Source organism: Nyctereutes procyonoides, unplaced genomic scaffold (genome assembly GCF_905146905.1).
Source record: "Nyctereutes procyonoides isolate TBG_1078 unplaced genomic scaffold, NYPRO_anot_genome, whole genome shotgun sequence".
NCBI lineage: Eukaryota > Metazoa > Chordata > Mammalia > Carnivora > Canidae > Nyctereutes > Nyctereutes procyonoides.
The window spans coordinates 50,026,993-50,042,255 of NW_026575047.1; the positions used below are offsets into that span (position 1 = coordinate 50,026,993).

The 15,263-nt window shown below is 51.0% G+C and overlaps 1 protein-coding gene across 1 annotated transcript in view; it reads right to left on the reverse strand.

The window, feature by feature from the left end:
* Nucleotides 1–360: 360 nt before the first annotated feature.
* The window catches only part of IGF1R (insulin like growth factor 1 receptor), a 299,635-nt gene continuing 284,732 nt past the window's right edge, over nucleotides 361–15,263 (reverse strand). Inside the window, exons 20-21 of the mRNA XM_055326274.1 lie at nucleotides 10,043–10,177; nucleotides 361–2,228 (exon numbers count right to left, since the gene is read on the reverse strand). Of these exons, the coding sequence (XP_055182249.1) occupies nucleotides 1,847–2,228; nucleotides 10,043–10,177 (517 nt within the window). The 3' untranslated portion in view covers nucleotides 361–1,846. The remainder of the gene's footprint in view (nucleotides 2,229–10,042; nucleotides 10,178–15,263) is intronic.

A 15,263-nucleotide genomic window follows, 5' to 3' on the forward strand; every position in this document is an offset into this window, starting at 1 on the left:
TGTTGTACCCAAGAATTAAAAAAATAGATATATGTGTGTCACAACCGAAACAAAGGTGAGGGCAAGAGAAGGTGAGACTTTCCAACAACGGTGACTTGAAACACTGAACAAGGATGTGCGAAATATTTAACCTTTTTTTTTTCTGACCTGAGTTTGTATCATGTCTTGCACTGTAACAGACTCCAGCGCTGTGTGGGAGCAGGCTGAGGAGTGGGGGGCCTTCCCACTGGGGGGGCGCCCACCACCCCCAGCCTGCTTCCTGCGCCAGCCTCGTGCCCACAGAGCCTACGGGTTAGAACGGAGCTAACGGGTAGAGGGAGCGGGGAGGGGAGGGAGTGTTTATAAAAAGGCATCAAACAGTTCATGGCAAATTATGTTATAGAAGTATTGGTTACTGGGAAGAGAGGAAGAAAGTCACGCACGCTAGTACAAAGCATAAGAAGTTTCTTGGAGTGAGCAGAAAGGGAAGAAGGGTAGACCTGAAGGTTTTCATAGATTAAATCCACAAAGATAAAGGACAAAAAAAATAGCAGCTTTTTTTTTTCTGTACAGACGTATAGATGAATATCTGAACCGTAAAAAAGTTATAAAAGTGACATTAAAGACGATGTGTATGCAAATGTTTCATGGTCTAACATAGAACTGTAAGACCCATGAAGAAGTCCTAGTAACAGAGAGAATGTCAACAAAGCTTAGAATGCTTGAATCTGTTTACTGCTTTTCTTCTTACTGTTGTGGTGGTGTTTGAATTTCTTTCCTTGCAAACCTGCACCAACAGTTGGGCTGAGTCCCTGGAAACTCCTTCCCGTCTGCATCCTGGGGGGCCGGGAGTGGGGGCTGCGGTTGGGGGGTGGGGGACAGGAGACTGGCAGGTGCGTGACCTCCCCTTCAAGCCTGTTTGCCAGACTCTCCACAGGGCCTGTTTCCTCCAGAATTGCTGGGGGCTGGCGGGCGGGTGCGGGGTAGGAGGCTTTGGCCTCTCCTAGGCTTCATGGAGAGAAGCTCCCCATCTGCCCACTTCTCCCCAATATTAACCTAGTCAGGAGCAACTAGACCTGCGTGAATGTAAGACTGGAGAGGAACACCAGGGGTGATCGGATGGACTGCAGCCTCAGCAGTCAGACTAGATGCCATGCTGGCCCCATGCCTCTGGGAACAAGGGAATTAGTGTGGGGCTGGGAGGGAGGAAGTCAAGGGTTTTGGCAGAATTTGGCAGCATTAAAATGGTAACAACCTTGAATGAATGATGACCCTTTTTCAATTCTGTATGTTCCTAAAAAGGTGAGAGATGCAGTTAAAAAAAATCCGTCTCAATGTGTTCATGTGTATGTTTGTTTATAAAGACCTACGGTGACAGGCAGGCATGTCCTCAGGGTGACGTGGGGCCGCGGGGAGGGACAGCCAGTTAGTTCCTTACTCTGATCAAAAGGGCGTCCCAGATGGACTTGCGGCAAAGGTTTTTCCATTTTGAAGCATAAAGAAAGAGAAAGGTGAGAGAGAAAGAGAAATGTGAGAGGTGGGGAGGGAGACAGGTCTGAGAAGAGACGGGGAGTGAGGAGACTCGATTCTCGAGTGTTCTGTTGCTATTAAGTGTTGTCATTAAGGTTCTTGAAGGCCCATGTCAGTTAAGGGTTTGGGTAGGGAAATAAAAAGCTGCTTGCATATTGAAAAAAGGAACATCCCAAACGTGTTTACTGCAGAGAAGCCGTCTCCCGCGGGCAGCATTGGCAGTTCTGAAGATCCACTGAGGTACAGGAGGCTGTGGCTAGATTGTTAGAACTCCCCCCCCACCCGCCGCCCCGCGTGCACACACGTTACTGTCTGCACGGGATTCGGGCTCCAGGGATCAGCAGGTCGAAGACTGGGGCAGAGGCAAGGCCCGCTCGTTCTTGCGGCCCCCGTTCATGTGCGCGTAAGGCTGTCTCTCATCGAAGCTGGCTCGCAGGACCAGCACGCCAGGGCCTGGGCCGTTCTCGGCCTTGTGTCCTGAGAGTCTGTCAGGCAGAGGCAGCGACGACGAGGAGGCCGACGGGTCCAGGGGGACACTCTCCATGTTCTCCGGCTCCAGGTCCAGCTCCTCCGGCTCGGGCGGCTTGTTCTCCTCGCTGTAGTAGAAGGAGACCTCCCGGAAGCCGGGCTCCATCTCGTCCTTGATGCTGCTGATGATCTCCAGGAAGGAAGGCCTCATCTTGGGGTTGTACTGCCAGCACATGCGCATCAGCTCAAACCTATGGTGCACACAGACAGGAGATGGGCTGGCTGCGAATGGGATGTTTGCTGCGGTCCCCCCGCGACTCGGGCACCCTGATGGCACAGCAGCTCGGAGCCTCTGCCTCTCCCTCCTGGTGGCCCGAGCGAGCAGCCTTCCACTTCTCCCATCTGCTCTCACTTCCCCCTGGGACCCTGACCCTCTGTGAGACGAAACCTAAACTCTTGTTTCCAAGAAAGGACAGATCCAGGGCCACATGCAATCTGTATGGTGAGAGCTCTAAGATATAGGGGGCGGGGGTGGCTGGGTTTCGGCTCCAGTCGTGATCTCAGGGTCCTGTGATCGAGCCCCGCATTGGGTTCTGCACCCAACAGGGGAGTCTGCCCGACACTCTTTCTTCCTCTGGCCCTCCTGCCACTCTCTCTAAAACAAATATTTTTTTTTATTTTTATTTTTTTTATTATTTATTTATTTATTTAGAGAGAGAGAGAGGCAGAGACACAGGCAGAGGGAGAAGCAGGCTCCATGCACCGGGAGCCCGATGTGGGATTCGATTCCGGGTCTCCAGGATCGCGCCCTGGGCCAAAGGCAGGCGCCAAACCGCTGCGCCACCCAGGGATCCCCTCTCTAAAACAAATAAATCTTAAAAAACAAAAACCCTACATAGCCCCAGGCTGCACTAAATTGAGTGACAGTCCCAGGGAAGACCTGCAGCCAGGGCCCCACCAGGCAGGGAGGGCCAGCCTGTGCAGGAGATCCTCCACCCCCCCAAGCAAGGGGCAGGCAGAGACACAGCGTGATGCCCAGGCTGGGTCTCATCCGCTGGGCATGATGGCACCAGGGCTGCCAACCTCTGAGAAGCCCTCGGTGTCAAGTGGACCACCACCAAGTCCTGGCAGTGGGATGGAGCCCCCCACTGGAGAGCTGGAGGCCTCAGGCCCTGAGCTAGGGGTGGCCAGGGGAGGAAGGGGTGCTTCTTACTGAACCACAGGACAGAGAGACCCAGCTTAGGAGACCTGGGGAGCAAAAAGGAGGGTGATGGCACAAACATCCAGGCTGGCCACAGAGCTGGACGAGGCCATGGTTCTGAGGAGGAACTGGCCAGTGGCCCTTCTCCTGTGATCCTGAAACAAAAGAACCTGCCCTTCTACTGCCGTTCTCGCCAGAAAATTCTATTCTCCATTTTGTTTGAGAGATTCTAGCTAGAGAGATGTTTTTTAATAAAAATGGCTAAATGGAACTCCCCATTTTTAAGAAGCACAGAACACCCCAAATTGGCTTCTCGCTTCCTGTTAGACTGACCGCTAGCTTATGTCTGGCCCAGGGGAGAAGCCAGGGGAGAAGCCCTGTGGGACACAGAAACCAGCCTGCAGGGAAAGCTTCTAAGCTAACTAACTACCTTGAAAGACCTGGGGGGAAGGGGTCAGGTGGTGGAGGGCATAGTAGGTGACCTTGAAGGAGGGTGGGAACAGGAGCAAGGCTTTCTGCTTGTGCTGCTGCCTGTTCCTATAGCTGCATGGCCCTTTACCAAAAACATTGGCCACTGTGCTCTAGCAGAAAAAGATCTGGACAAAATATGAAGGCTGACTAGATTTTCCCCCTCCCGACAAAACCACCTGCACCTTGGCCATGCCACCAGTCCTATGGCAGGGCTATGCTTCGGTCGGTGCATCCACTGGGTGGCTGGCAGGCAGGGTTTTACGCCGTGAACTACTTTTAATCTTCACAAGTTGAGAAGTAGGCACCTTATAATATATCCCCACTTTGTAGATGAAGTAGTGGAAGCACCAAAACATTAAAAAAGTTGTCTGAGGTCCCCAAAGCAGTGAGGGTGGAGTGGGATGGAGTTCTCAGGGAAAGAGTAGGGTTGCGCTTTGAACACCACCTGCCTCAGGGAAAGAGGCATTTTCTCCACCTCAACAACCCTAGGAAAAGGGTTCCTCTCCTTCTGTCACAAGTGCTGTGGGGGATTTGCACTGATAAGCAGGCAGCTCCTGCCTGGGGGCAGATGGCCAACAAGCCTTCCCTGACCCCCCATCACTGCCTAGGACCCCCGCCCCCCCCCCACCAAAAAATAAATCGGGCCATAAATACAGGAAACTCCTCTCTATGGCTCAGCTGTGATTTCCTCTCCCGCTGACTGACTCATCCCTGAGTAGCAGCGCAGCCAGGGCTAAGAACATGTGAGGTGCCCTGGCTCAGGGTGGCTGTGGTAAGGGGTGGGGTGGGGGGAGGGGGTGCTAGAGGTGCCACCAGCCAGGGAGCGACTGGTGTGACATCAACACATGGGCCATGTGATGCTTTTCTCAAACCACTCGAGTCACAGCCCTTCCAGGGCTGCCCATAAAAGGAAGTCTTTTCTACTCTGTAGGATTTGAGAACCTTGTTTACACTATCTCCACAAGAAAACTTTCCAGTAGACTCTAGAAGGATTTATGGGCTGATTAAACTCCCCTTTAAAAAAAAGCACGTTTTACAACTAGATCACTGTTGAGGCAGTGCAGCTCTTTCCCGGATGCCCCCTTGTGGGGGCGGAGAGGGGGTGCGCAGGCCCCTCACTTGGAGCTACTTGCTGCCCTGCCCTGTGGGGAAGCTGGTAAAGCCAATTCACGGAGATGGGGCGGGGGGGAAGAATCCCAGGGGGCAGTGTGAGGCCCACCCCCTCCCAACCTGCATACAGAGGGGCCTCTGGATTGCCACCCTACTTGGCCCTGTTGTCATGTGCACAGGCTGGGAGCAGAAGCCAAGGTATGAGAGGCGGCCCAACCTTGGTCCATGTGGCCACTGTCCCAACAAAGACCAGATTCCAGAAAGACCCCAAGGGGCTTGGTGTGCCCCTCCTCTGCCTGACTGTCTCATGAGCCACTTCTCTGCTGGGGTTGGCAGTGCGACAGCAGGCCTGCATGACCCCTCACCCCAGGCCACTCTGCCTTAGGACCCATATCAAATGCAGGGCCCAGGTACCACGGGACAGCCCATGGTCGCAAGGTTCACCAGGCAGGAACGGCCATTCCTGACTGGATTCTATTCAAGTACCCAATTCCCACAAAACCAGCACAGGATTACTAGGGATGAGGGAGCTTTAGTCAGCAACAGGAAAAAGCATGTTTGAAAACTGCAAAGCAGGGGTGCCTGGGTGGCTCAGCCTTCAGCTCAGGTCATGATCTCTGGGTCATGGGATGCTCAGCAGGGAGTCTGCTTATCCCTCTCTCTTTGCCCCTCTCCCCTGCAGTACTCTCTCTCCCTCAAATAAAATCTTAAAAAGGAAAAAAAAAAAAAAGAAAACTGCAACCCCCCCAACCCCCACCCCTGCCCTCCCAGAGACTACTGAATCTGTTTCAGACTCATCTATGGGTGACTCTCAAGGCAAGAAGTTCAAATTCCTTCCCGAGCACTGGATACTGAGGGCCACCATGGCCAGGGTCTGGACATGTGACATTGCAGAAGTTTTCCCCAAAATGATCTGGCCTCTTGGCTTATGAACCCATACAGGTCTTTGCTCTAGCTTTATCCTGCAGCATTAGAATCCAGTCCTTTTGCCGCCGGACTTGTGAAAGCTGGTGCTGTGCCTTATAGTCCCATCTCTGGGATGTCCACAATCAGCACGTAGCCACAGGGACTCAAGGACATTCATGGTCTAAGTACAGAGTCATAAGATGAGCTCTGTTGTCAATTTGAAATGTGGAACCACCAGTGAACCACAAGCCAAATCTGATCTTATGCCACTTGTTAAATTAATTCAGATTGAGTTCGGTGTTTAGACTCGCAAGCCTGGATTCTCTGTGGCTCTGGACCATGGAGGCTTTCCTCTAAAGCCTAAGTGCACTGTGCTGTTGAGGGCATGGGGATTACTGGGCACTCTGGGGTGGCCACTTCCCCTGCTTGTGGGCATCGCCAAGATAAGGATGCTGAGCTGAGGACTTCCAGCGGCCACTGCACGCCGCGCCCCCACATTACCCTCCCGGTGCGGTGGTGCTCGTTTAGACCCCTGGAGCCACACCACCCAAGTGGTTTCTCTTCCACCTGGAGGCCCAGCAGGGCTTTTGGGCAACTCCCAAGAGCTCGGTGACTCTCTTCTCCTCTGGGAGAAACAGGAATCCATTCTTTCATCACCTATAACAAAAGAACTCCTCTCCCAGAGCACTTCTTCTTTACCTAAACTCATCAATAAACTCAGGACACAACAGACACTCCCTACACAACCAACTAGGTTCCTTTCATTTTGTTATTTTCTCAGAAGGGAGAACAGTTTGCCATGGGGGTTCTGGATGACAAAGCAGAAATGCCTCGTGAATTAAACATTTAATATCTGACGGTAACCTCTCCGTGTGAATTTCCTTGTCACTCAATGCTGGGAACAGGAAGTATACTGCCTTTCCCATGGCAGGGGGGCTGCTTCCCAGGCATATTAAATTAATATCAAAACTCCAGTCACCAGAAGGTAGATCAACTTTAGGAGTCCTGCAAGTTTTTCAGAGGCCAACATTTTTCCAAGTCAAAGATAAAGCTCAAAAACAATACTTCTCTCATCACCCTCAAGCCACATGAATGAAACACACACCGGCTTTCTCAGACTATTTCTAAGCTACTACAACACCACGGATTCCAGCCACAACCTCTATTCTGGCACTCCAGACACCTGGATGCAAATTCAATGGGCATCACTCCTCATGCTCCATTAGTTAGAGTTTTGCTCAGAAGGAAGATTTTTCTTATGATGGGCTGACAAGAATACAGTGACCATACTGTTCAGAGAGAACAGTCACCTGTGAGGGAATCTGGGAGTCAGTGGGGTATGGTAACCAGCTCCCACAGTGATCCCCACCTCCTGGTAGGCCCCCTGCAATCTCCTCTCACATCAGGAGGGCTGCTCCTGATCAGGCCATAAAGGACATTGGGGCTTCTGCTCTGCTCTGGAATCATTTACTCTTGGGCAGGGTAGGCAAGCTACAGGCCCATGGCCCAAATCTAGCCTACTGTCTGATTTTGTAAAGCCTACGAGCTAAGAATGGTTTTTACATTTATAAATGGTTGAAAAAAAATCAAAATAACAGTAATATTTTGTGACATGAAAATTATGGGAAATTCCAATTTCCGGATCCCCAAATCAAGTCTTATTGGGCCATAGCCATGCTCATTCACGTGGTATCTGTGATTGCTTTTGCACTAGAACAGGGGTGAGTAGCTGTCACTGCGACTGTATAGGCCCCTGGAGCTGAAAATATTTCCTCCCTGCCCTTCTAGAGGAAAAGTTTGCTGAGCCCTGCTCTAGAAGTCAGTTGCATGGCACTTGGCCACATGAGTAGGCCACCTTGAAAGGGGGTCTCAGCCCCAGTCAAGCCTTCTGCTGACTGTAGCCTTGGCTGAGAGACTGAGCAGGAGCCATCCGGCAAAGCTGTTCTTGGGTTCCCAGTCTTCGGAAACGTTGTGGGATGGTAAATGCCTCTTGTTGTTTTTAACTATTAGGTTTGGGATAATGTTGAACTGCATTAAAAAACTGGTACAGGCCAGGAGAGGGAGCGTTTCCATGCTAGGCAAGAAAATGCACTGCCCTTTTGTTTGTTTGTTTTACTAAATGACCTTTTGAGGCTCTTCCATCTTTGGGTCCTGAAGTCTAAAGAAGCTAACTGGGTCTCTTCCATCTCTGGGTCCTGAAGTCTAAAGAAGCTGATTGGGAAGGTTCTGGAGGGATCTGGGAAAACTGTCTCCCCACCTGTCTCAGCTACCCTCCCGCATCCCATATGCACTGCCCTGCACCCCACACCCCGGAAAAGTGGAGCTTCCTGTCACTCATGAGCCTACTCTATGCCCCATGTCTAGGACCATGCAAATTTCCTACTCTCAGCCCTACTCAGATGACCAATGGATTCCCCTGCCCCCAAAATGGACGCAGAGGTGAAAGGACGCTGCCTTCCCTACAGTGATCTTGGGTCTTCTTTCTTAACTCCATGCAAGCTGTCCAGGGGACAGAACAGGTTTCAGCTGAGCAAACATTCAGAAGCAGCAGTTACAGAGTACAGGGCTCAGCTAATGCACTCCAGAAGTGCGGGGTGCTGTACCAAGTCTCCTCCAGCCTGCGGGCCCCACAGCTGCACAGTCAGAGCCACGGGAACAAAGCCTCCCATATCTACATGGAGCTTGGGAATTCAGCTTCGGGTCATGACAAGTTGTTTTGGGAAAAACACACAACCTTGGTTTGTTGACAGACATTGGTTTCTGCTTCCCAAGCTGTGGTCGTCAGACCCTAAGATGCTCCCCAAGATCCTTGCTTCTGAGGTAAATGCCCTGTGCAGCCCCTCAACCAGATGTGGGTTGGACTAAGGAAGATGATGGGATTTCATTGTTAGTTTTCTCATCAGTTGCCTCTGAGTTACCCAAAAGGGAGATCATCTTGGGTAGATATGGCTTAGTCAGCAAAAACCAGTGGTAAATACCCCAAAGAGATGGGTTCTTTTGCTGGCTCTGAAGAAGTAAGCTGCTCCAGGGAGAGAAGACCCATCCTTTGGGAGGACCCCCATCCTGCAGCCACGGGGCTGAATCCTGCTGACCACCTGGAGGGCAGGTAAGAGGGAGGCCCAGAGCCTCAGATGAGGGAGGCCCCAGCCTACGTCAGATGTCAATCTGATGAGACTGAACAAGGGGGCCAGCATACCTGTGTCTGGATTCCTGACCTGAGGAAACTGCTGAGAGATTCTGACAAGAAAAGCTTTCATGAGGGTTGAGGCCTCAGTTTCCCTGCTAGCCACCTGACATGCATCTGACTCATTTGCAAACCAGCCCAACACCCTGAGGCCTAGCCTGAGGCAGTGCGCACTGGAGGCCTGGGGCATACAGGTAGGTGGCAGATCCAGGGCTCCTCCACAGACAGATACAGCTTGACAACTCCTCCAGGATCTTCCTCACGTGAAGCCAAAGACATCCTGAGAAGCACTTGTGGAAAATCCCTGAATTGGTCCCAAGGTACTACTAGTGGTAGCCTCCCTTCAACCCTCTGGGACCCAGTGGCCCAACCACAGAAAGAACACCTTCACACCCTCCTCTGACAGACAGTGAGGCCCTCCGACCTCTGCTGACAGGGGGCGGGGGGGGGGGGCATCGGGAACGCTCTGCCAGGATTGGACAAATCTCAGGAACAAGAAGCTTGTTTTTGTTAAGAAGTGAAGTGAAGTGATGGATCTGCCAGTGCCCCACGCTGTGTGTGCCCCACGCTGTGTCTGCAGGGAGGTGAGCTGAACTGAGGGCCAAGTAGCCCATGAGTCCCTGGAGGAAGCCCCAGAGAGCATGTGGCTCCCATGCTTTATGACTTTTGCAAACACTCAACAAAGAAGAGACCTGAGAGGACCATGGTGGCGGTAGCGGCAGTGGCGTGGGGCAAGAGGTCTGAGGTGTGCCCTACATGGCGTGCCAGGAGTGCCGCCATCACACTGTGTACACAGACTAGAGCATTCTCTCAGGCCTGTGGTGGTGGCAACAGGCTCTGGAATTTGGGCTTCAGAGCACTCAGTTCTACTGTTGCCGCCTCCCCCCACCTTTTAAAACTTTGCATGGACAAGATGGGTAAGGATTGCTTTGGTTAAATACTTCACAGAGATGTGTGGCCTGAGAAACCGCAGTGCTGACTGTTAAACTAAAAGAGAAGTGAGGGGAAACTGAGGTAGCTCCCCAAAGGCACAGGTTTCTTCCATCAGGATGACCCTCTTCTAAACGGCCCACCAGCCATCACGGCACCTGCCGGGCCAGAGACACAGGTTCTCAGGACCACTGACCCCCTGGGTCACTGATCAGGGAACTCAGAGGGTGAGCCCGGGTGGAGGGGGCCCAGGAAATACGTACAGCATGTCGGGGCAGTTGTCCGGCTTGTCCAGAAGGCCGCCCTCCATAACGAAGCGAAGGACTTGCTCGTTGGACAAGCCCTGGTATGGCTGCTCAGCCAGCGTGGCGATCTCCCAGAGAACGACCCCAAAGGACCTATGGTAAGAGAGGGAATGTGAGGGCTCAGGAAGGGAAGGGCAGATCACACGGCCCTCTCCTTCCCAGCGTCCCCTTGCCCGGGTGCTGAGCAGCTGCCTGCTGTGTGTGAGCCCGGCCCCGGCTACACATGAACCTCCATCTTCATCTGTTGCTGCTCATGTTTCCTGCAGGGGAGAAGCAGCCCTGGGGCACAGTGGAGGAAGCTGAAGTGGAGGGAGTTTGCAGGGTCCCCTCAATGACAAGGAAGCACCTAATCTCTCTCCTGGGAAGCCCAGGCAAGCTGAGTTCAGGGCCTCACCAAAGCCACAGGCCCAGCAGGACTGTCTCCCAAATGTGCTTCATTCTCTAATCAAGGGCAGATCCCCAGACCCCTGCTGGGACAGTGGGGCAGTGGCCTCAAATCCATCCTGGGACAATCAAATACCCAAGGAGCTCTCGATGCTGGCTGCAGAGGAGAGTTTTTAAAACACACTGATGACTGACTGCAGTTCTGATGTCACTGGTCTGGGGTACTGGGAAGTTCCACGGGGATCTCCCAGGTCCAGTGGGGCTGGTGGGAAGAGAAGGCCACGGGGGCTGGGAGCTGCTGGCCTGTGGAGGGCTTAGCCTCATGGCATGGAGAGTGAGGCGGGCAGCACCAGCTGGTGACAGGGCTCCTGAACAGCCAGGCGTCCTCAAGCAGGGTTGAGCTGTGGGGCAAAGTTCTGAGGAGTACATTCAGGAAGGGGAGCTGTGAGCTACTGTGCCATGCACGCACTCCTGCCTGCTAGTTTACAAGATCCAACTACTGGAAAACAAATTAAAACACACAGGAACGCACACAGAAATTTTAGGCAGATACTGTTTAGAAAGGCAGTGTTGTAATCTGCCAACTAAAGGTGCCTTCCCAACACACACTGCCACCTTGTACAAATTTTCTTCGGTCTATTTGCCTTTATGTTCGGTTCATTTCAGCAGAATAAAGCAGGCTCGGCAGCAGCAAACGGCCTGAGGGGCTTCTGACAGGACTGTGGAAAGCCATGGGTGCTGGCACAGCCGCACCGAAAATTCTGGGGCCGGCACTTCCCGCTGAGAGCTCTCGGATCCTGGCTGGGAGCCTGCAGCAGGAGGGCCTCAGACTCTGTACCAAAACGTTTTATTCACAGGTTCAGCTAGAGCTACTTGGCCATGAACAGAAGGTTTCTGTGCAAATGGGTACCAAGAGTAGATGTTAGACACAAATAGGATCTTAGCTGAGGATGGACCCACCCAAAGTCCTTTTAAATTTCTGGTGACCAAGAAATAGCCTTTATGTTGTACAAGAGACCTAGAAAAGCCAAAGAGCCGGAGGCCTAGCATGGCCTTCAGAGGCCTGGGCTTGGGGCCGCTGGCTCCTCCATTGGCTATGGTGGTGGGCCTCCAGAAGCAGGCCTGGTCAGGTAAGCAGCTCGCCCCGGAGGCTACTGCTCCTCACCGTTGCATCCATAAGGCGGTGTAGATCTAGACATGACAAGCCTGCTGTTCTTACTGACTGCAGGCCTGGCCTGAGGGATCATCTGAGAACACAGTTTCCTCCCAGACCCACTTGCACCCCATGGGCTCTCTTAGGGGTGCCAGCTGCTCTCCAGAAGTCCGTTCTCACTCTGGCTCCCACATGGACTCCTTCAGCCCCAACTACTCTGGCTCAAGCTCCCGGGTACTTGGCTATCCATACACTTCACGAGTCTCAACCTGACATCTGCCTCACACAGTCCTGCTCTTCTGGCCTAACATGAGCAGTCAACCCGAGGCCATCCATGCCTCTGCCTCCTCAGAGTCCACCGCAGTGCCCATGGTCCTCGTTGGGCCCAGAGCACTCCTCTGCTTTGGCCAACACTTTACTCTGTACAGCATTACACTCTAGTGAACATGATCTTTGTAAATGACAGCGCTAGGTCACATTCCTGTGTCACTCTTTCTTCAAAAGCTTTACATGTCTTTGTAGAACCTCCAGGATCAGGCCCAAGTACCTCACACAACATCGGAGGCCTTACTTGGTCTCTCTCTACCCTAGCCTCCTCTCTCAAGGAGATCCCACCATCTTCCACAAGCACCAAGTGCATCCTGCCACCATGGCTTCCCCAGCATTCCTACTGCCAGGAACCCATATCCTTATTGCTCCACAGGTGACAATTTGTACTTTAGGGTGTCCCACAACCCCATCTCTTCTGGCCAGCCTTCCATGACTCTAACCTGTCAGGATCCCTGCCTCTTCTCCATAAGACTTTATCCCTCAAGGACAGGGAGTGTGTCTCTGATCACCCTGTTCTTGTACACAACCATTTCCTGGGTCTCACCAGGTACTCGTGATTATACCCATGAAACAACATAGCAGGTAACAGGCCCAGCTCTCCATAAATGCTTTCCCTGGGGTGACTCTTGTGTGATGTCAATGTCACTTGTCAGCGAGGGCCACTTAATGCTGGAGTCTGATCATTCCTCATGGGATGTGACCAGCTGTATGAAGTCCAATGTATGGAGACTGAACTATGTCTACCCAACACCAAGAGGCCAGGCCTCGTGGCACCACTAGTTGTCACAGGAGCCATTTAAACATTTATCAAGCCACTGCAGATCTCATAGGGAGTGTAGACATTCCTAAATAGACTTCACCTCACAGATGGAGCAACCAAAGCCCAGAGCTGTCCCATGGTTTGACCAAGGCCACACAGCCAGTCAGGGATGCTAAGAAATATGCAAAACTACTATGTTTTTCAAAGTAGGAAATTTGCAATGAGGCACTGGTACAAATACCTTCACAGAAAACCAAGGCATGAATTTTGTAGATACATTCCATCTTTAAACACTGGACAAATGCCTTTGTGTGACATCTATTCTGATTACAAGCATGGATTTCCCCAGAAATGGTACAACTTGTTGTGAGTCTCCCATGTCAATACAAGTGCTGCCTGGGGTCCACGTTCAGTAACTATGCCTCTGTGCACCAATACAGGATCATGTCAGTGTCCCACCCAGCAGCAAATCAAGACCTACAGAGATATCTGTGTTCCCTGCTAACATAATTAGCTACTAAAGAAGCAAATGATTTTGATTTTAAGTGGGGTGCAATCAGTTCTGGATATTTGTGGCAGTTTGGAAACCTTAGTGAGTCAAGAAATAAAGACTATTGTAGAATGACTCAGATGCACAAGAAGGGAACACACTATGGGTTCCATCTCCCTACTTCTGTGCTTGGGTTCCTTCAGGCCTGGAGGGCACGCTAGTGTCTTCTAACCCAAAGGAACCACTGACAGGGACACAGTACCAGGGGAGCTGTAGGGGGAGCAAACATGGTGCCCAAGGGCCTGGGAATAGAATCTCAAAGGACAGAAGAAGTGGAAATGTCCAAACTAGAGAACAGATACCATTTCCATGTGACTCCAAGGTGTCTTGTCAAAATAGAGCAGGGTATACAAATGTGTCACAGAGAAGGCCCAACGGATGTCACCAGGAGGGCAACATAAGCACAGCATGAGCAAGACTCACAAAGAACAAAGATATCTTCAGAAGTAGGGTGGTCTGTTTTCATGAGGGAGGGAGTAAGCAGTCCCTGGAAATGTGAGTGAAAGCTCAACAACCAGCTGCCAAAGATGCTGTGGATGGGACTTGGGGGCTGGATGTGACCATAGAGATATCTCCCAAACCTAAGATTCTGGGGTCTGTTTTACAAAGTCAAATAAAACTCTTTGCAACTATTTCTAGATTTTCAACTGTTTAGGAATGACCATGCCATTGAATATAATCTAAAATAATTTCTGTTCCTTTGACAGGGAAAGCTTTAGATCCTAGGCAGCTGAGAGACCTTCTCTATTTGCCAGTGTCCTGGCTGGCCTACCCTACATTAACCTCAAAGGCCATGTTAAAAAAAAATCTAAAGCACCCTTAATGCCTGAATATTGACTGGAATGAATACCAAATACCCACTCTTGTTTATATATATACACATATTATTGATTGATAATGTCTATGCTGTCATGTGGGAGAAAACTGGCATGGAATACCCTATATGTCCCTTTGTTGCTGCTTGTTGCAGTCGTTGCTAACTACACTTTGGGGAAAAATTAGCCTGGAGATATTAATAACTCCAGTTTTATCCTCTCATTCTGCCCCTCATTTTCCCTGGCTCTCACAGTTTTTTTTTTTTCTCTCACAGTTTTTTTCTACGTTATCATACTGTAAGCTGACCTCAGAGTTTTTGGAGGCATGGCGGCTAGAATAATCAGACACATGAACAGACCCAGGCCTGTTGTCTCCCCATCATCTCTAAAACAAAAATGATGGTGAGCACTTTGATTTGACAGCAAAGAGGTAACTATGTTGGACAGGCTGATTGCAAAACAAATCTCATACGTGAACTCGAGAAGTCACTGCACTCTGCTGGGTCATATTCAAATGCTATTTCCAATTTGCACCTGTCTTCAAAGTAAGATCCAAGGCCCTTGAACCGTGAAAGGTTCACGAGCTTAAAAAAAAAAAAATGATGTCGGTCACTATTTAAATACCTCCTCTATGTCTCATCCAGACAGTAGGAGTAAACAACTACCATTTCTGTAACACACCAGCAGTGGGATCTCCTGAGAGGACAGCCAAGAAACTGGTTGACGTGCCAGAAGGTAGAAAACTGTGAGAGCCAGAGGGTAGATGTGCCAGGGTCTCAGCCTGCCAAGGACCTCGGTTGTATTTGAGAACCTGACCTCCTCTCTGCAGTGTTGGTGATGAATCACAATAAATGGCACTCCTCAGAGTCCTCTGCATTCCTCAGCTGGTAAGCTTTCTACCCCAAGGTACATTTATTAAGGGAGATATTCTGCTTTCTATACCATCCCTGTGTCAACACAGGTCAATGATGGTGCCCATTGAAAAAGGACAGACAGCAGATAGGTCCAACAAGAAAATACATCCAGACTTATAATCTTTCAGTCTAAATAGAGTAATGTCTGCAATCTCAAGTTTTAATTAGATGAGGTACACACACACACACACACAAACACACATCTGTTGGGAAAGATAAAATGAGAGCAGGCAGGCAGGGGAGAGGTGATGTTCTCTGCCATGTCCTGGCTCC